This window comes from Phaenicophaeus curvirostris, chromosome 1 (assembly GCF_032191515.1).
Source record: "Phaenicophaeus curvirostris isolate KB17595 chromosome 1, BPBGC_Pcur_1.0, whole genome shotgun sequence".
NCBI classification, from domain to species: Eukaryota; Metazoa; Chordata; class Aves; order Cuculiformes; family Cuculidae; genus Phaenicophaeus; species Phaenicophaeus curvirostris.
Genome location: NC_091392.1, coordinates 48,038,447 through 48,059,804, shown reverse-complemented (window position 1 = coordinate 48,059,804; position 21,358 = coordinate 48,038,447). Strand labels below are relative to the sequence as shown.

General features: G+C 38.7%; 1 protein-coding gene across 2 annotated transcripts in view; it reads right to left on the bottom strand.

The window, feature by feature from the left end:
• Nucleotides 1–8,751: 8,751 nt before the first annotated feature.
• The window catches only part of LGR5 (leucine rich repeat containing G protein-coupled receptor 5), a 91,948-nt gene continuing 79,341 nt past the window's right edge, over nucleotides 8,752–21,358 (bottom strand). For both annotated transcript variants that reach the window (XM_069857455.1, XM_069857463.1), the window contains 7 exons: nucleotides 21,180–21,245; nucleotides 20,911–20,982; nucleotides 19,996–20,067; nucleotides 17,962–18,087; nucleotides 13,111–13,256; nucleotides 12,063–12,146; nucleotides 8,752–10,256 (listed from right to left, as the gene is read on the bottom strand). In XM_069857455.1, coding sequence (XP_069713556.1) covers nucleotides 9,166–10,256; nucleotides 12,063–12,146; nucleotides 13,111–13,256; nucleotides 17,962–18,087; nucleotides 19,996–20,067; nucleotides 20,911–20,982; nucleotides 21,180–21,245 — 1,657 coding nt within the window. In that variant the 3' untranslated portion in view covers nucleotides 8,752–9,165. The remainder of the gene's footprint in view (nucleotides 10,257–12,062; nucleotides 12,147–13,110; nucleotides 13,257–17,961; nucleotides 18,088–19,995; nucleotides 20,068–20,910; nucleotides 20,983–21,179; nucleotides 21,246–21,358) is intronic.

The window sequence follows — 21,358 nt, the reverse complement described above, 5'->3', positions numbered from 1 at the left end:
GGGCCTTTATTTTCTTTTGGAAGAGAGTAGTTAGGAAGGGCAGGTACCTAGAGACTAGGGCGGTGTATGCCACTTTTCAGGTAAATAAAACGTGTATTTCTGTATCATACCTGAGATCAGATACTCACACATGGCCCTTCGGCAAGTAGGATCAACTTAATGCAGACCTCTTTGCTTTCCTCCTCAACAGGAAGACACGTTTCATTTTTTGACACAGGCATCATTGCCTCCAGCCACACATGCTTCCCTCGTACCACATCGGCACAACCTGATGGTTGTAGTTCCCTCAATGCCTTTGTTGAAAAATGCTCTGGTTAAACTAAGCAAGAGAAGATCCTGGTCATTGTCCACAGCTGAGGAAGTTTTGGTGTTAGATTTCTGTTCCTTGATAAGGTCTTCAAAATTGCTGTTATTTCCACACAAGTTATCTCACTCCCTCTGCTTTTTAAGTGCTTGGTTTCACAATGTAGGCTGGATGGCTCTCTTTCCTCATGTACTTCTCCATTAAGAGAGGAATAACTCCTCACAAAGGATAGAAATGCTGTATTAGTTGTAGTTACGCTATTATGAGCTTTAGCCCCTGGTCCTGAAAACCTATCACCCTTTCAAAGCAACCAGTTTTGCACACTGGAGTTATTTCCCAAATTAAACTTTATCCAGCCAGTTAAGATCAGTTTATCACTCAGTTTCATGATCACTCTGTAGATTAATTGTTTACTTTCTCCAGTCATGCAGTTTGCAGACTGTTTCAAGATGGGGAGTGTTAAACTCATGCAGGGGAATCCATGTTTTTACGAGGTTTGACCCTGTGCTGTGCGTCTGTGTGGATCCCTACTTGCTCACTTCATTTTCCTATTCAGATGGCTTACTTAAATATAATGGTCTTTGCTAGAAGAGTGAGAAGATTAAAGACATTATGACTGATCTTTACAGTTTGTTCTTCAAAACCAAGGTGGCCGAGAGATGCAGTTGTCACACTGCAGAGAGGCAAAATTAAAAATTCTTAAAATGAATACCGATTGAGAAAGGTCTTCATTTTCTTGGAGTAGACAGATCCCAGAAATGGCTTCAGATTGGCTTTGCAGTCTAAATATTTCTCAAGAGAAAGCCTATCAATTCTTGTAAGTAGAAAAGCCATAAAGCAATGCAAACTTGCCCACAAAAGCAGGTGAAAAAAATTCAGTTGACTGGACTGTGGCTGCAGTTCTTGTGTATGAGTGCAATGTATCATTGGGTTATTCCTGTCACTACATCTGCAGCTGCCTATTCAGATTTGATGGTACCACTTCCATGTGTGCAGGACATCAAGACTTACAGCCTATACCATCAACAGCTCTAGTAATTAATCTCATTATTCCGTAGTCGGGGAAGAAAATTACATGAAACTAGGAGGTGATGTAGAGTCCTCTCACTGGAATAAATGCAAGCAAAAGCACAGGTCCCAAAACTGCAAAGTTTTCTGGAATCTAAACTGATGAGCCAGAGGCACCCCTTGGGTATTACTTAACTAGAAACATGAAAGAAGTAGGACAGAGAAGCAGGTAGAGGTGGCAGTGAGGAGTCACCAGTGTCACCCAGAGACGCAGATTTTGTACAAGCAGGAAGTTGTTTGTGTGAACTGGGTCAGAATATAAACTGCTAGATTAATGACTGTTCCTGAAGTTGTGAACAGAGGTGCTTTCTTGCAGGGTAGGTCTTGCAAACTTTGACTTGCTATATTGTCTTGTATTTTGGGATAGGACCCAGAATGATGGACTTTAGAACTTCAAGTATGAATACAAGTGGCAACAATTCTGGCAGCTGGAGCATCTCAGGCCTACTTTCCACAGACTGTAGATAGATGTGGGCTGGTGTGAAATTTGTTTGCAAAATGGAGACAAGTCTGATGGAAATTTGATGTTTTATTGTTTTCTTCAAGCTTCCTAACCATTTTCAGGCAGCTGTAAGTGAAGCTTGAGGTAAGTGTATAAGCTCCATTTTTAAGGAAATGTCTTTCTGTCTCATTCAGTTCTACAACTGGCCTTCCACCTCATTCATCTATCACCCTGAATTTAACAAGTCTCGAATATACCATGTCATCACCAAACAACGGAGTAAATGTGTAGAACTATGGCTACCCTAGTAGCAAGCAATGGCCAGTTTCCTTGAATAGTCAGGTCAGAGATATCTGTGTATCAAAGTTATATGCAATTACACTTTAGTATTGAGGAATATGCTGAAATCTCACAAACTTCAAAATACCGCCTGTTGCCCAACTCTGTGAGAAAAAAACCCACAAACTCATGGGAAAATCTAATAAAATAAAAGAATGTCTGTATACCAGGACAAGTATATATCAAATAAAGCAAAACTCTTCATTCTTTGCATTCACAGTAGGGTCTTTCAGTTAAGCCAAGGAACTATTCTCCTACTTAATGAATCAGCATGCTGATGGGTGGCTCTTCCCCTTGGCTAGTTTGCCATGGTTTAAACATGTTCTCAACAATCAATTGTTCTATGAGCTTCCCTGGAATATTGGATCCTCTTTTGTTTGCTGATTGACAACGATGTTCAGGGAGAGAGGTGCTGAGGTGTTTGTTTACATTGCAGACTTATGACTGATTTCATATCCTCGAAGTCATTCCCTGGCCACATAAAACACTCTGGAGTTTTTTTTTCATAGTTAACCAGAAAAGAGGCATCGTAGCATTTCACAGAAGGCTGTGGTACTTTCTACAGGAGATGAAACCTCTGTTTCTAGTAGAACATTCTCCCCAATTACATTTTTTTCTTAGAAGGCCAGAAGAGGTCCTTCCTCCAGGAAAAGGTCAGTTCATAAACTGGAAATGCTGATAATATCTGCAGTGACATCTATAGTCCTGAGAAGCTCTTGTTATGCATGGAACCAAATTAATAACTGCAGACACCTGTTAAAACAGTGATTACATATAAAGAATGACACTAGATGAAAAAGGAGATGTTTGAAACTTCCTTCAAGCATCAGTTTTGGAGTCCTGAGACTTTCAAGGCCAGTTGGAGAAGACTTTTAGTACGTGCATGCATAATACTTAGTGGAAGTCCTTAGATTCACAGATGGACAGTTTTTTCCCTTGTTAATGAAGCATATTTTTTGCTTGACAAATGGAAACTGTTGCCACCTGTGAAAAGATTAAATAGGGATTTTGAGCTGACTCTCTGTCTGTGACTGAGCTTTTCAGAAATCCTGGCTGTGGGCCAGCTCTCAAGAGGAATATTCTTAATATTTGTTTTTTCCTATGACTGAGATAGGATCCTTAGAAAATTTTGACAATGCCACAACAAATTGTTTTACGGAGGGAACATACTTGTATTTCCTATGTCTCCAGAGTCACTGAAGCACAAGTCTGTGGTTCTCTTTATGTGAACAAGATGTTCTCAATGTTGGAACTTCCATTTTCTTTCCAGTACACTTTGCAATTGTTGGGTGTACACATAAAATTCCTTCTACTTTATTTATAGCATGAGTAAATTTATGTTTATCTTTAAAATTACTATTCTCACATAGCTGGGACCCTATTCAAGCAAAGACTGACAAAGAGTTCAATCAATTTCCTAGGCTTATTTTAGAAAATATATACCCACATTGTTCTTTACAATAACGTTATTGGAGAATGACGGATTTGTTCCTTGACTGACACATGTTCCTGAAAGAGAACACGAGGTGCTTATTGTATTTGGTGGAGATGCTGGCCCATCTTTTGCGGGGGAAGGAGTGCAGCTCTGCTGGAGTTTGAGAATCATGCTCTTCTGCAGCACCTGAGCATCTGCACAATCACTGTGCCTCATGGATCTGGAAAGGATTTTCTAACACTGTTGTAATTGCTGCTGGGATCCTAGTTCTGGTCTTTTATCGTTAGCCTTCCCACATTCATGTTTTTACTCTTCCATCTTCACTTCCTTGTCTTCCAGTGCTTTCCTGAAGGAAGAACATCAATTTTGCTGCAAAAATTTTTAGTTTTCTTAAGTGATTAAATAAGGAAGTTTCCAGCAAGACCTTAACTTTCATACAGCAATCTAAACTGATGACAGAGAAATGCCTGATTATGAAATTATTGTTCTAGTGTTTCATAAAACAGAGGAAATAAGTGGTGTAAAGCTGAAATTACTATCATAAATTATATGGATAGGAGATAGTTTAATACTTTGTCTGTCATCGGCTTTCTTGCTGTCTAGTATATGTAGACCACTAAGGCAGAAAGCAAACATCAAGCAGTGGCAATGGCAAGGACGGTGCCAAGTGGTTGGTCTCAATTTGAAATAAGTATGACTATTAGATTACCCAGGGATGTTCTCCCCCATTTTGGAACGAGGTCTGAAGCTGCATGCCCAGCTGATGCAGTTTCTCTTGCAGTGTCATTCTCTGTGCTTCTCTGTTAGTGCCTGGAAAGGCTTGGCCTTTATGTCCATCTATTTTTCTTACAGGTGATCCCATCTTCTTTATGGTTTTCACTTGTACCTCTGACTAGCTCTTTCTCCTTGGCCATTCCCATATGTGCAACTTCCCTGAGGACCAAGTGCTCAGATACAGCTCAGTAATGTTTCTACTATGCCAGAGTAGTGAGCTGGTGGTGTGCTTTGTCTGCTCTACCTAATTAACCTACTGCGTGAACCTGCAGTAAAATCTCCTTTGGCTTTTACCGCAGATAACACTTCACATCTGTGGCCTGAGTGCTTCAAGAAAGAAGTCACCTGTATTTACATGTGATAGTATATTGCGCAGAACACCAAAGTTGTAACCAGAGGCAGTCCTGCTCACTATTTGGTACATAAATGAATAAAAATCTTTCTTCCTTGTACCAAGATGTATAACCTTGGCTTTCACTAACCAGGCCATTCTTCCTTTGTAGCTATTCTCTTTCCTTTCTATGTTCAAGCCATAGCATTTCCCTCCTTAAATAACACTACTTAATTCTTCTCCCTTACGGCCCCCAGGTCTAACATTGCTTGTGCTGTCTAGTGCAAATAGGTGCACAAGAAAGCATCTTCACTGCCTGTCTTTTTTACCTTTTCAATCTCCTCAACCGTCACATTGCTTCCATCCTTTTGTACCCCCTCTGAGCTATTCATGTTTCACCAAATTCCACACCCTTCCTAACATCCCCTAAAACCCTACCTGTTTGGATGCTGTCAGCTGGAGCCCTCTCTCCCTTCTGGCTTGTGCACTCCCCTATGCTTGATGCCTTTTTCATCTCCACTCACTGCTGGTTCTGTCCCACCTCAGTAAGACCATTCTGAAACTCACCCACAAAATTACTTCCTCACTACTGGCCTTTCTGGCTGAGATGACCCCATCCACTCTAGCTTCCCAGTCTGCACTGAAAACTCCACACTCCCTGCTAGAATCAAGTTGCACCTAGGATAATTTTACTCTCTTCCCCGCCCCATCTTTGTAATTTGTTATTTACCATATGGAGTGAATTCTTGACTAAATAATTCCTTCTTCAGAGTTTTTACTTCATTGGTATTCTACCTCTTTCTTTCAGGTACTTCACCTACGCATCTCAATCTGAAAAACTACTCATACCAAACCCGATCAAACTGTTCTGTGCTGCAGTCCGTCCTAACAGGAAAGCATTCACTGTGTTGACTTTCCTTGATTCAACTGAGCTGCGGCTTCTAGGGCAAAAAGAGCAACCTGACTCTTGCAGAGTCCCATGTTTTGGGCCCCACCTTTCATTTGCCCTTAGCATCTGCATCCTATGCATTTCACATGTGACGGTGCTACTGCCTCTCTGCTGTGTATCAGATGTATTTTGTCAGCTGTTTGGTAATCCCCTGACCTGCTTCATCTGCCACATAAGGGATTGGAGAGACAATAAGGAAATATGTGGGAGAATTTGCTGTCTCACCAGATGCAGAAAATTAGTGCAGCAAAATCTCATCTCTTATGTGGTCCAATATGGTCTGAAGCACCTTCATCACCTGACTTGATGCATGCCCTTGTCACAAGGTCGGAGGTGCCAGTATCGCATGTGGTGATGACGAGAGGTTGTCACTGAGATACAGATTGTGTAGGAGTAGGATTTGTTCGTAAGCGTCTGGGAGTGAAGTTTTGGTAAAGGACTTTGTCTGTGTTGAAATGAAACACTATGATTCTTTTTTTTTTTTTTCTCTTTGGGCACCTAATGAAAGCATGCAACCCGTCATTCATACTTTGTCAGGAATTTTAGACATCTGGGGAGGTTAATGTAAGTCTTGCATTAACTTTGGAAGGATTAATTGAGGATGCATGTGATTTTGTGAGGTGTTATGTTCTGATTAAATGCTCTTTACTGTTTAGTCACATTTTATTACAACTTACATAGGTTTGGAACACTGATAGAAAAGAAAGCATGTCAGCTATTTACAATCGCTACACATTTACATTATATTATTTACAGATAATGAATTTAGTAATATATATGAGCAGAAAATATAGCAAATATCAATATGAAACTGTACAGGGCTTAATCTCACATCCTTTACTGTGGTTGCATTTCACTGTAATAATAAATACAGTTCTATATTTACACATTTTACTTTAAAAATCTATTAAATGAATTTTAACAATTTCAAGTTTAAAATATCTGATCAAAATATTTCAAACATGCTTATAAAAATAAGACACAGCCTTTAGGACTTCCTGCAAGCTAAAAAAGTTCTGATAAAAGAAGCTTTCTTTAACTAGTCTTTAGAATTATAGCATTATTTTGCTTCTCAAATCAATTTACAAACCTCTTAAATATAGTGAGCTGAAAGGAATTTCACTGACATTAAGCAGTGCAGCACAGATGGACTTCAGTTAAATTAAAGCTAAGTAAACATGGTAATAGGTATTGTGCAATGGCTGACTGATCCTCTGTTTAATCCAAAGTGGTTTCAGGCATCATTCTCCAGCTGTACGCTGCACTGCTTCAAAAGCCACAAGAGATAAAGGATTAAGATAAGTACTCAGCTGACTTTATCGTACATAATTTCGGCATTGGTTCATTTTCTTTTCCGAAGGATGAACATGTCAGCCCAAGTCAACTGATGCCATCTGTAACTACAAAACTAAAAATATGCCAGTGTGAATGGACAAGAAAATCAAGTCATATCCATTGTTGGCAACAAACTCTTCATTGTGAAAATCTGTCCTTTGAGTCCCAAGAAGTTTTACGTACAGTAATGGACGAACAACAGAGATCATCTGTAACTTATTACCTTAATTACTGGGCTAACCTAACCTTGGTAACATTAACAAATTAGTCTCACTCACCTGGAGATTGAGTGGCCATTAACTGAGCAGTGAGTACTGGGCTATTAAATGTTACTCCTCAGGGAGCTATTTTTAACAAACAACAAAAAGTAAATTTGTGCACTTCCGTGTCTTAAATAATCAGCTCACTTGAACAAAAGGTGCCAGCTCTGAGAAAAGAACCCCAGAATATCCCCTGGTGGCTTATCAAAGACTGATATTCCAGGGAAGTGAACGTGGCTCTGCCGTCTTATGAGATGTTTTGACAGTAAACTTGGCAAAGACATGAAATTTTTTCTCTCTGAGTTGCTTCTACTATGTAAACAGACATGCCTTGATTCATCAAAATATGAACATATTTTAAAACCAAAGAGGAACTCTTTGTTTATCAAATTAACCTTTTCCTAACCTAAAGCTGCCAGAATTCCAGTCTCTGGATTCCAGTAGTTGCTCCAATACCTTTTCTGGTAATATAATCAATTTGAATTTCGACTTTTTTAGTAACAGGCAATTCCACTAGCTAATGACCATCACTGTCAATAATTTGCACCTTTATTTTTATGCTGCATATCACTAATGTCAACTTCCAGTCAATATTACCAGATCCTTCTCTTGACTGAGTGGTCTCCTGCTCTCAAACTTCTGTTTCCCTTAAGTAACTACTCATGAACTGGGATCAAATAATTCCTTTCTTAAGCTGCTTTAAGTTTATCATATTCATACATTTTTCAATTTCATAATGTTCTTTATGGCGTGTGAATGCATGAACTGTTTGAAATATCCCACTAGTGCTTGAGCACCAGTGCTAAGAACACAGACTGTACAATCTCTTTGCTTCTACTTGGTATTGCCTTGGCTGGCTAGGGATATAGGCTGTCTTCAACCAAGAAGACAGTGGCCTCTATATCTACAGCTGACTAGTGACCATTAAGTAGAGGATTTATAGAATCACTGTTTCACAGGACAGAGACCATGCCATAAAAAGGACTACAGTTTTTGCTCCTAGACAACTGACCTTAAATGAATGTTTCTATGTGAGTGTCTTTGGTGTCCTTTAATTGACCTCAGCACACCAATATTTTTTTTGTATTGATGACGTAGTATTTTCCACTCTGAAATTCTATGAGTTATCTGTCATTTTCATCAGCAGTAATTCTAGGGGTAATTCTACTGGCATGGTAGCAATTCAGGACAAAACCATGCAGAACCTCACTAGAAAAATATCCACGTGACAATAGCTGCCATTTACAATTACATTTTAAATGCTTAACAGGTTCTTGATTAACTTCTTTCACACCTTGTTCATTCTGTAGGTTTAGAATTAAAAATTCTTTATCAAGTCAAGTGACTTCTAAAACCCAAACTCAATGCCAGCTAAAATATTAAATCAGTTTTATCAAACATGGAACTTCATCAAAGTCTATTCTGCAGAACTTTTAAAAAATTCAAGAGGACTACAATTCCACTTGGATACCTTGCTGAATGAGGGCCCTGCATAGATGCTTATAAAAAAAAGTCACAGCACTGAAAAACTTATTGTCACCAAATAACAGTAAATGGGAAAAAAAGAAACTCAATCCCTGAAAACAAACTGTACCAGGTGATGCTTTGGAAAAAAAAGCCTACTAATTTAACATGATACTTTTGCTCTTGACCAACTAATGCCTTTTATGAGTAGTGCTACTTTAAAAGAGAGCAGCTGATACAGATGTATAAACTGCAGCAGCTTTCAGTTTCTCTCTTCATCCCAGCATTTGGAAACAAGATGAGAAATTGTTTTTTTTCAGTCTGCTGCAAGTTTTGTCATTGTTTATTTTCTGATGTGTGTAAGGAATTCAGAGGCACTCCACCTCATATACACACACCCCTACTTACTTTCGGGATTAAGACATCTGTAAACATAGATTTTTTTCCCTATACTGCCACTGAAACTAGCGACATGGAACAAATGCTACTGATGAAAGATTGCAGCTTTCTGTCATTTGATAAGATGATGGCACTAGTGAATTGCTGGTAGGCATGTCATATGATATGCTGGCACTTGTGAAGGTCACCAATGCTTGTGTTGAGTCACATGATTGTTTTTCTATGTCTTCTGAATTCACGGAGATCAGACTAGCATGTTTTGACCTCCTCCATAACAAAGTTTGCTTTCGCAGGCTTCCCAAGTCCTCCTTAAAGTGTGGATTGAAAAGTATATAAAGGAGCGGGTTTAGACATGCAGGCAGTGGGACAATCACTAGTAGTATTGACTTAATAACTTCTGGACTGATAAAAGTGAGGTTTAGCAAGGAGGAAAATGATAAGAAGGCTACAGGGCAATAAAGAATGCAATTAGTAAAAAGTAGCAAGGCTATATGTTTGACCATAGAGCAATCCCAAATGTTGTCTAGTTCTCCCTTTTCTAAACTACAGTAGAGTTTTGTATAAGCAATCGTCATCACCAGAAAACAAAGGGAGTTCAGCAATACCAGTGCTACCATGTAGCCCATAGCAGTAGGTTCCCCAAATGGTAGTGGTAAACAAAGTGGAGAAACCCCATACTCACTCGCACTGAGGAGTGGTATCACTGCAATGAGCAGTGCCAACACAAAGCAAAAGAAAACGGCAATTTTTACACTAGCAATGGAAGATTTTGTTTCAAACTTTGTAGTGTGCTTTACAGAGAACACACGTTCAAGTGCAGCCAGGGTAAGGAGGAAAATGGAAGCCTCTGAAGCAAAAATGGAGAGAAGGCCAGTTGTTTGGCAACCAATTCCACTTTCCCACCTTGCTCCATACTGAGCAAAGCTACCAAAAGTTGATGCATCCACACTAGCCAGTACTCCACTGGCCAGGCCCATCAAGGCATTTACAATAGCTATCAAACCAATCAAAAGTTTTATGGAGGACATGTACAATGGAGATCTGAAAACTGTAGCAGACACCAGTGCATTGCAAATAAAGGTCAAACCCACTATGGTCCACACTCCAATTCTTATCACCCAGCTACCAAACAGATGGTCACATGGTTTGAAGGGACCTGAAATGACAAAACAAAAAGGGTAAGGGAAACTCACGTAAACTAAAAACTAATTTTGTGCTTTATAAGATATGAAATGTTATGCTTCTTGCGGGTTCTCAGCACAGCCAAACACTGAATTTCAGTCCAAAAGGAGAGCTGGAAATATGCTCCTCCTTTGGAGTGTTCCGAGACCTTGGTAACATGCTGCTCATTTGCATGTTGTGTTACTGGTGCACATGAATTTTTGTTCCTCGACCCAAAGAGTCTACAGATTTTTTTCCCAAGTACAAGTGGAATGTTCATGTCCAGTCTGTAGTTTCAAGAAATGCCGTGATGTTTGCCAGTGTGTGAGAAAGGCTGAAAAAGATACTTCTCTCTAAACTAGGACAGGTTGCTAATGAATCCTGGTGAAGTGTGACGTAAAGGATATAGACAGATTCACTTTGGCTGTCTGTAATGTGTCATTACACAGCCCAAGAAAACTGAACTGTTTTTGCATTTGGAACTGCTCCCTTTTTGGAGGGGCTTCTGATCACCTCTGGCTGAAATAAGTCTGCTGTATATTTTCATAGAACTGAGGTACATATGTTGTATGGTTGAAGCCGAATGCTCTGCCACTGGAGAAATGTTATTTATCTTGGTCTGAACTAGCGACAGTCTCTTGAAGCAAGTCTTTCACAGTGGTCTGTGCTTCTCCATGAAGACACAAACCCCACAGCTGAGACATGCTCCACGCGACCACAGCTGTCGCCATCAAGTAGGCATAAGCATCTATTATGTCAGCTTGCAAGTTACTCTAAGACACCATTTGAAAGATCAGCATGGAAGCTAAATTTTTTTCTTGGGTCTGGTCTTAACTTACCTTGAACACAGCAACATTTCTGTGAACTCGACAGTTATATTTAGGTCATAGGAGAGTATGTGATGGTCAAATGGTTCTAAATGCTTTGGCTTCCTGCCTTTTCTATTCCTCATTACATAACTTCAAAAAATGTATCGTTATTTGCTGTTATTAACAAGAATCTTGGCTTGGAATGAATGCAGAAGTACTAGTTGTCACTTGGGGTTTTTTTGTTCATGTTTCACAATGAAAGAATGGCTAGGGAAAATGTTTGCTGAATCAAGCAAAGCAAAAGTTACGACCACGGCTGCTAAAGTTAGAAGTGAGCTTCCAAGGACAACTTTCTTTCATTGCCTTTCAGGACACTTTCAGCGGAATTGGTGGCCTGTAGCTTTGCAGTGCAATCAATGTATTTATTTTTCCTTTCTGCCACAATGCAAAGCTGGGGATACACTAGTAAATATAGAAAATGACAGTGCTCAGTGTCCTTTATAATGGACTGTGTACATCAGCACTGCAGTGTTTGGTATTTCCTAGATATTGAACTAAACTGTGTGTTGTTCAAGAACCTCAAGTGTACAATAACTTTGTGAAGCTCAGAAGAATGTCTTTAACTTTGCAAAAGACTGAGCAATCGAAGATTCAGCTCCCTTTTATAATTTGTGCTTTGTTAGAACACAGTCTTTGCTCTCTCTCATTGCCTTGATAAGGGGAACAATTCCTGTGAAAAGGGGTCTGGCGTGAGGATCTGCCTGAGAACCAGGGAAAACATTTGTCACACTCATAGATGAATTTAGCAGCTGAATAGTCTTCTGGACTTCCATGCAAAATTTTATATTATTGTGCAATGTATCCATGTTAATGTCTTCAAACTATTGCAAAGAATCATGTTTATGTCCTAGTATCAGATTCAGAGTTTGTTCTGCATCTAGCGTATCTGCTAATACTGTGGCTGGATTCCTCTCTCTCTGGCAGTTTCATACCTGGGGAAGGTGAGCATTGCACTGAATGATGAGCTTTCAAATCCTCTTCAAAGTCAAGGAAAAAATCTTCAAAGTCACGCTCATCTGTGGGGGAGAAAATACCCAGCTTTGATACTGCAGTTTTCAGGAAAACTTCTTTTAGTAAAAATTACAAAAATGTCTTTGTTATTTTAGGCCTACTTTTGTCCCTTTGCCTGCCAAACCATGAGCAGAAGCAGACATATGCCTACTTGGTTTTGAATTACTTTACTCAGGATTACTTAAGAAGTTGGCACCACCACTCATCCAAAGATAATAGCTTACAGGTACATTCTCCATTACCTAATTTGCAGTGTGACAACTGCCCAGAGGGGTTTAAAATATGAATTCTACTGTTGTACTAGGGTAGTAAGAATTAACCCAAGTTTTTCTGTGTTTCTTAAGTCATCACTCTACCATGTAGCCTTGGCTCTGTTCTTGCTAGGGGTAGCCCTGAACTCTGACACTTACTGGTCTGCAGGAATGGAGATAGAACAGAGAGCAACAGGTTGGTGTATGTGTGTGCATGTACATAACAGGTCAAGTAACAGACCTCGTGCTGAAGGGGAAGAAGTTGCTGTGGTCTTCTGCCCCGGAGAGCCGATGAGCTTTCTGGTACCAAGGAACAGTCAGAAAAAATATCAGCCACTAAGCCTCATGACTCATCCTGAAGCATGAGAGCAGGAGTGGACAGCAGGAGAGCCAAGGATGCATTGCTGCTTCCAAGGCTGGCAAGCCACTGGATCTTTTCTGGCCTGCTCTTCTTCTATATCTCTCAAATAAAAGGAAGATTTCACTTCCCACATTATTTTAGTTATTATTTGGACAGAAACATGAGTGAGTGAGACTTTTGAAAAGCAGACCTGAAAAAAAATGAGTCTGCTAAGCATAACAATGCTTGGATAACATAATATTGGGCAAGACAGAGGGAGAGGCTGCCTCTGTGACTATAGAAGAGTACTGGATTTGTTGAACACTAGAGGCTGCTTACAGCCTTCAGGTAGGCTGAAAAGCCAAACACAAACATTACCTTGAATTTGTAACAACCCAGCATCCTTCCTGTGAAAATCGTCTATGCTGTTATTTTCATCTCTGTTCCACTGGCTGGAGATTTTGTAGTGACTCTCTGAAGCTCCAAAGGCACAGCACTGATAAGCATAAGGCATTTCTATGACCCTGTAGAAAATTATGGAAATATGCAATAATACTTGTTTAGCTCCAGAGTTACTGGACTGTATTGCTCCTCTGACAGTACAAAGGAACTTGTTGAAATAACCATGACTGAAAGTAAAAGTACCTATGGATAAAAATCAGTTATGATAATACAAAACAAAGACTCACAAATAAAATTCTACATCAGAAATGCAGATGATTTCTAGGCTAATTTTAGAAAAGACACAACAATGGAGATATTAAAGTGGAAGGTAAATGACTTGCAGCTGATTGAATGTTACTCTTAGAGATGTATTTCTGTTTTATGATTTTGAATGATGTTAGTGTAACTCAGCAGCTTCTTCATGTTTTTCTTAGCGGTTTCCTTTAAAAAGCAGATCCAAAGATCACAACTGCATCTACCCATCCAACAGGCAAAACCAAAACATCACTTCCCAAAGGAATTTCCCTAGTTTTGGGAGAATGAGACTTTTTGGAATTCAGACTTTATCCACCTCTTTCCATTTCAAACACTTTTCACAGTGAGATGGCAAAAAGAAGATTGTCTTTGGTACACAGATCAAGAGAGCAGTGTTCTAAACCAAAAAGGTGAGTGAATCAGAAAGTCAGTGTGTGAAAACAGATGTCACTGAGGAAAAGGTTTTACTTTATCAGTTGTCTTAGAAATGAGCACAGTCACTGCAGGACACTGGATGCTCATTCTTAAATCAAAATTTTAGGATCATTGATATTAGTAACATAACTTTCAAGTATTTCAGTTTCAATTATTCTGAGGGTTTCTTTTGGCAGAAAATTGATCATTTCTGGAGTGTTTTGAATTTAATTCTTTTCAGGATGTGCAGATTCTGGGGAAGCGTGGAAGAACTACATATATTCAAGTTCTATAGACTATTTCTTCTATTCCTTAGATACATTTTATGCCTTGGAAGCAGAGACATTTAATTTGCATGGTTCAACAATAGTAAATAGTAAATCCGAAAAACTCACCTTAATTCCAAAAACTCAATAAAACAAAAGTTTCAAAGATAAAGAGGCGATCAGAAGTTATTCTGACTTAACTTATAAGGAATAAAGTAGAATTATATCCTCCTATCAGATTACTTTCAACAAGTTAATCATGTAAATTAACATATTGAGCATTCCAAGTAACCTCTAACCTCATGGGAAATCTGCAAAGAAATCAGTCTGAACCAGGCCCAGTGCCAAAAGAACTTAAACCCGTGTGCCAGCCAAAAGCTTGGTACAAAGGGGAACAAACGGAACCCTGAACTCTAAAGTGATTTTTACATTATTGCATTTAGGGGAATTTAGATTCTATTTGCTTACATTTCTGTTCAGAATTAGCAATAATAATCTGTACCCTCATACACGATGCAAATAGCTACATAAGATATTTTTAAGGTACTCCAACAAAAATTGAAGGTATCCAATATTTAACTACCAAGGAATCTCATACTAGCAGGTTTAAATATTTAATTTCTAACTCATTTCTGTGCATCTCATCTTTTAAAATAAGGAGATTATCTCGATAAACATTTTTAACACATTTCTCAGAAGCCCTTCTTAAATAAACTCCTATTAAATCCACAGATTACTGGACTAACCCATACCTAGTCACCTGGGCTACAACCAATCCCAATCCGCAACTAGAAATGCCCCTTTTCTGACAGGAGTCCCCACAAATGACAGAAAAAAACCTTATCAAAATAAGCACTGGCAATTCTGCAAGATGATTGCTGCGACTTGTGGCTGCAGACCCTTTGGAAGACGTTGATACAGCTAAGGAAAGGAACAGCTAATAGATATTTTAGACTCAAGGAACTAATGGAAATGTATTCTCTGGTTATTCAAAGAGCTCTTTGTGCTTCATAATGACAGATTTCCAGATGCTGTTGTTCTTCTACCTATAGCCTGCTGGCCTGTCATACACGGGAAATGTGGACCTCTCACATTGTACTGGACCACTTTAATGTTATCTTTAAAGAGCAAGACCCTCATTTCTTATCCTCTCTGAACATCTTTCTAGCATCCTTTCTTTAACCTGAATGTTTTTTTTTTTCCCCTGGGTTACCAAGAATACATAAAGGCTTCATATGGGTGGATGCTTCTGACTCCGTGTACAAAGCATAATTGCACAGAATGCCTGGGACACAGAACACAGAGAACAAAGCATACTTTGTAATGCAGAGAAATTAGTATCAAGTCTTCTTGGTGATGGAGGAATTTACTTCTTGTCAAAGGTATATTTGAAAAAAAAAAAAAGTAGCAACTCTCAGTCGTACAGTTCTGCAATCAGTCCTTTTTATGGCTAGTGCTTATTTGATGTGGGTGATTAGATCTGGACTTTGTCAAATTAGCCTCTTTTAGAAACACCGGCTGAATTTATTTTTATACTGCTTATCTTAATGATGATATCTGTATCTTTGATATTTTTTCCTCCTGTATCTAGGAATGACTCTTTTTTCTGTTTTTAGATTAAGCAGCAGAGAACACAAGGTCATTTTCCACCTCACAAAAGTGTGGGATTGATGGTGGATGGGAAAGCAGAGTTATGATGGGCTGAGCAAACCACTAAGTTCTTTACAGAGCTGAATCAAAGCATCAGATAAAGAAGGAAGGAGTGGCTGTCTGTCTGAATTGACTTCCTCATAGCTTGCCATAGCAGGTTGGGCTTGGCTCTGTAGAGTGTTCTCGTGCCATTGCTGAAAGTGGGGCAGAGAGGATGCTCAGCTCTTTGATGTGTCTGTGTGTTAAACAGCAATGACCCATTTAGATGAGCAGGAAGCTTTTATACAGGAATTTGTCTTTAATGTTGTAACCAATGTCTAGTTCCAACAATTACAAAGGCTGAAATTTCATTTTGTTTCAGATCTCTGTTCAAGTTTGGTGCTTTATGCATTGTCTGTGCACGGATCCTGTGTGAAGTCCTGGCCTCGTTTTTATTCATAGTAAGAGGCCTGCAGACTCCAGGTCAAGTTTTTACCCCATTCTCTCCTGAGTGGATATTTGTTCTTATAGATGTTTACCAACTTTAGATGTATTAATTACACTTTTCATACCTTGTTTTAAGACATAATCTATTACCTGACACATCCTTGTTCACTAGTTACCCTAACCAAATACACTGTAGTTGCATAATTGTACTGATGTAAAAAACCATATGAAGTATAATTTTGACAAAAGAATTAAAAAATCTTAGTTGTACATAATTGAGTTGATTAGTGGATTATTCTACTAGAGCAGTAATCCATTTTCTTGCGTTTACATTCATTTAAAGAACCTTCAGATATTTTAGAATTGTTACCTGCCTGAACATATGGGCAGTCAGAGAAAGAAGAAATACTGTGGCAGAAGCTCAGCCTCAACCATTCACTATTTCTTATGGTACTTGCTTCTTGACCTCCAAGACCCTTGAAGGTCTCTAGTGCAAGAGAGGAGTAAGGCCTCTAGTACTTTGAATGTTTATGTTGTGTAGTTTCATACACTGAAGTCTCTGCCCAGTCTCCTCTGTGACAAACTACAACTACTGAGTCTTTTAAGGATTTTTTTTTCCTAACTTTGAACAGTTTTTGCATCTTTCTCTGTTTATAATAACATGCCATCATAGATGTGTTCTAGTATGGATCCTTTCACTCCTGTATGCAGAGGTTTAATCATCTCCACACTTCTACTCATGGTTCCCTTATTGAAAACTCCAAATATTCCAGTACTTTTCATTAGTAGTAACATCTCCTTGAGTTGTCTGCCTCCTATGACTCATGAGACTTTTCTCAGTGTAAAAGGCAAACATAGTGAAGACATTAAGGATGTAATCTCCATCCCTGGAGATATTCAAAAGCCATCTGGACATGGTCCTGTGCAATCGGCTCTAGGTGACCCTGCTTGAGCAGGAGGTGTCAGACAAGATGACCTCCAGAGGTCCCTTCCAATCTCAACCATTCTGTAATGCTGTAATTAAGTGCACACCATTTAATTGTTTCAAATTTTATGATATTGAACTTCTACAGTAAAAAATGGAAAAAATGCATGTTGCACTTGGCATTCTCTAATTAAAATATTAAAAAACCAAGGGAGAGTTAGGGGATACTTTCAAATACCCAGAAGTCAGAGGCAAAACTCTTTACGGTGATTTCTCTATGGTCACCCAGTGACTGTCAGGGCTACAAATGACCTCTAGAGAACATTTCCTTCCTGTATCAAAAAGCATCCAGCATAAAATTAGTAACATCACAATTTTTTAGCAATAATGGCAAAGCATTATCTGAATCTTAATCAAAAAAATTACAGAAAAAACACATCCAAATAAACAAGGCCAAATATTTTGGATCTTCAGGAATATATTCTTCTCTTGATACTTGCAATGTTCTCATTACATATAATGGAAGTTCTGTAAGCACAGTCCAGTAGAAGAAGCACATATCACTGACCTGCTAGCAATATTGTTTTAACAGCTTTTGAAACATATTGCCAGGAAGCAGATGTGGCTTGTATTAAGCAAGTACTGGAGTTAAGATTTCAAAACCCTTCATGGTTTCTTCAGTTAAAAGTGAACACAATAAAATAAGTCTATCATTTTTATCATATTTGATTTAGTTTTAATAGTACAGATCAAAGACTGACAATACGAAGTAACATGCATTACCCACTGACACACCTTCCATTGCACATGAACACAAATGTGGCTTATTAGTTTTAACAATATACTCACTTGAGATCTGGAAAATTTTCAGATGATATCAAACTTTGTAGAGCATGATTTCCTGTTAATTTTAAGTGAGTTAAACCATGTAGACCCGTCACAGGAAAAGAGGACAAAAGGTTGGATGACACATCCCTGCATAACAGCAAATAAAAATCAGCTTACAGGGTTTTTTTTTTTTTAATTCAGCACTGTAAGAATTACATTGGAGAAACTGTTTAGATTTTAATAACTCAATCAAAAATGACTGCATTAAACAGAGGCCCCAGTCAGCAGAGCAAAGCTACAGCACCACGCAGGAGTACACACCTACATGCCTAGCAGAAAACTAATAGTACTATCTAGCAGCTAGCTAAGTCTCTGTTGCCAAATTTAAACTTCAAACATACATAGTGCCAGTTTTAAGACTAGCATATTAATTTGAGATCATTATATTGTTTGAATCAAAGGCAGTAAGTATCAGAATGATTTCGCACAGTTCAAAAGATTCAGTGGGATGCTAGAGGGCACAGATGCCCTGCAAGCTCCACAGGGAGCATGTTAGGTGTATGGGGAAGATGTGTGTTTTAGGGGTAGGACAGGTCTGAGCTGAAGCAGATGAAGATGATAGCTCTAAGCTGAGGTTTGTCTGAGAAGCTGAGGGAAGACAGTGCAGGTGATCACGTACACATAACTTGGGGGAAGTAAAACAGTTGACTGAAGAGCAACAGTAATCAAGGAGCTATGGTGAAGTAATCAAAGACTGGGAAGTCCAGAAGTATTCTGTTCTCTATTTCTACTTCTTTCTTCCATTTATTCAATGAGCCTTTCCAGTTCTCTTCACAATTACCTGCACCGCAATGTATCGGATGGTCAACAGTCAAGAAAGTGGTAGAAGCGGGGTCTAATGCTGCTGAAATGCTTTTATGCCCACGGCTGAACAGCAAAATTCCTGGTTTTCGGACTATCTACCGAAATCTAATAAAATAAGGTATGTTGACAGACTGGTCTTCTACCTATCTGGTTTAGTGCACAACCTCTTGCTCACAACATGGTCAAATACCAAAGGTGAAATTCCGGTCCTACTGCAAATGACCACTGACTTCAGTCAGAGCAGGGTTAGAGACCAGCATTTCAGGAAACACTGGTACTCTGTGTCAGCGTGTGCATGTTGAAGAGGTTTTATTCTTTAACCTGCTCTGACTGTTCTATCCTATTGACCAAAGCTACAATTTATTGCTTACTTCACTAAGTAGTAAAGCTCTGCAAAGGGCCCCAAAAGGGATGTCATGGACAATATTGTCTTTAGGGTTTTTTTCCCAGCGCACATTCAGAAGGGAGGCTTTGCACATTGACAGAAATGAACACCCCTTTCCAAATAAAGGTTTCGCAGCAGCTACTGGATTCTTGGAGAGTAAATGCCCCACAGTGTATCTTTGTGACAATAATGCAGCAGAGTGAGTCCACAGGAATTTTTTTCATGTCTTCCCCATACACCCAGTGCCTCAGGGATTCACCTTCAAGAGTCATTATAATGACAGTGAGAAGTAGGAACAAGTTAGTAAGGACTGAGAAGCACTTATGAACAAGGCCTGCAAAATTGGCTGCTGATGTTTTGACCTCTAACTATGGCTGAATTTACTAAAGAAGAAAAACTATTCTGTCAAATGAGGAACAATGAAATAAAGATGTGTACTGGCAAATGTTTCTTATTTAATTTTTAATCCAGTTCCTTAAACCCAAAACAGAACTAACAGGAAATACTTTCTTCTGCCACAAGGCACTAAACTGATAAGAAATTGAATGAGGAAAGGTAAGATACACTGATATTCTTCATGGACCCCAAATCACTGTCTTTACACAGTGTCATAAGCACCTTTGCCATAATACCTATGGGAATTAGTGAAGTACAAGAAAGTAGGTTTTCAGATATGGATTCAACAGATAAGAAGATAAGAATAGAGACAGCCTCAAATCCTCCTGGGGCACCAAGTTATTGAATTTTTGTATGCTCTTGCAAGAAAAACATGAATATTCCAATGTAAAAAATATACAAATACTTACAGTTTGATCAGAGATGGTAAAGAGGAGAAGGCATTGGGATGAATAATTTTAATTTTATTCCAAGCTAAATCCCTACAAGAAAAGTGAGTAGAAAATTACATACCCACTGAGTGAATATGGAAGTTTTCATATACTTGATTAGGAGGCCTAAATATAAAAAATGTATTAATTGCATGCAAGTATCTTCAGTAAGCATCTGCATGTCTCCTAGTGCAAAATTTTTTTTACATTTTTCATTCAGATTGGTTAATGGTGTTAAGCTGAAAACTTTCTTAAAACATCTTAACGCCTTCCACAGTCTAAGGCAGTTATTTTCAGTCTGGTTCCTCAGGCTGCAGAGAGAAGGGTAGGGTATGTGGACTACTTCTACAGGTCCTCAAGACGTAACTAAGAACAGCAAATTCATTGTCAATAGGCTTAACTTGCTACTCTCAATCTCCACTGAGCCTGAAAAATCAAAAAGACTGAAAGTAACTCTTAAAAATTGTATTGGTTTGTTACTGCAAGAACTTAAATAAATGAGCAATTTCTGGACAAAATTACTCTGCTAGCACATGCATCTTTGTGAAAACTAGAAACCTGCACATGAATGGACTCTATTTCATGATGCCTAGGGCTGATTATTACATGAAACTGCCAACAGATATGATCTCTGGCTCAGTATCTCTCTCTAACTCCATCAGAAACATTCAGAAGTAACAGCTTTTATAGTTGTAAGTTTACATGTTTGAATTCATTGCTGCAGATGCTAAACTTCACAATGTTTGTTCTCCTTTCACAGTTATGACTTAATTGGTGAAAGATCAAAGTGAGGAAAAACAGAAACAAGGGTGTTTGGGGGCATATAGTGAGCAAACAGTATATACCCCATGTTTTTTGAGAACCTGGGTGAATGGCTGTTAGGGCTGTACTCACAGAGATCGAAGAGTAACCAGCTGTCGAAATGTGTCTGCTTTGATTTCACCAATTTCATTGTGATGCAAGTCACTGAAATAGCAATAAAAATCTCCTCAATTTCAAAGTCACTTGGAGGACATTTTGGGGTGTTTCAGATTGTGTTTATGATGCACTTCGACATATTTTAAGAGTATGTATTTGAGATGTGTCAAACTGGTGAGCAATAACCATACACATTTATATACTGATGCTTCTTTTTAGGCTTTTTATGGTAGTTCGATGCTTACATTTTTTGGAGTTTTTTACATGCAGTAAAACAGGGTAAATCTTCCAGCAGGTTATAAGACAGATCTCTGTAATACACAAGAAAAGAAAAGATTAACATCAAAGTAAGTTTAAAAGAAAAAGATCTTTCATTGTCTACCTTCACACTCAATTTAAAATAACCTGCTTTTATCCACACCCA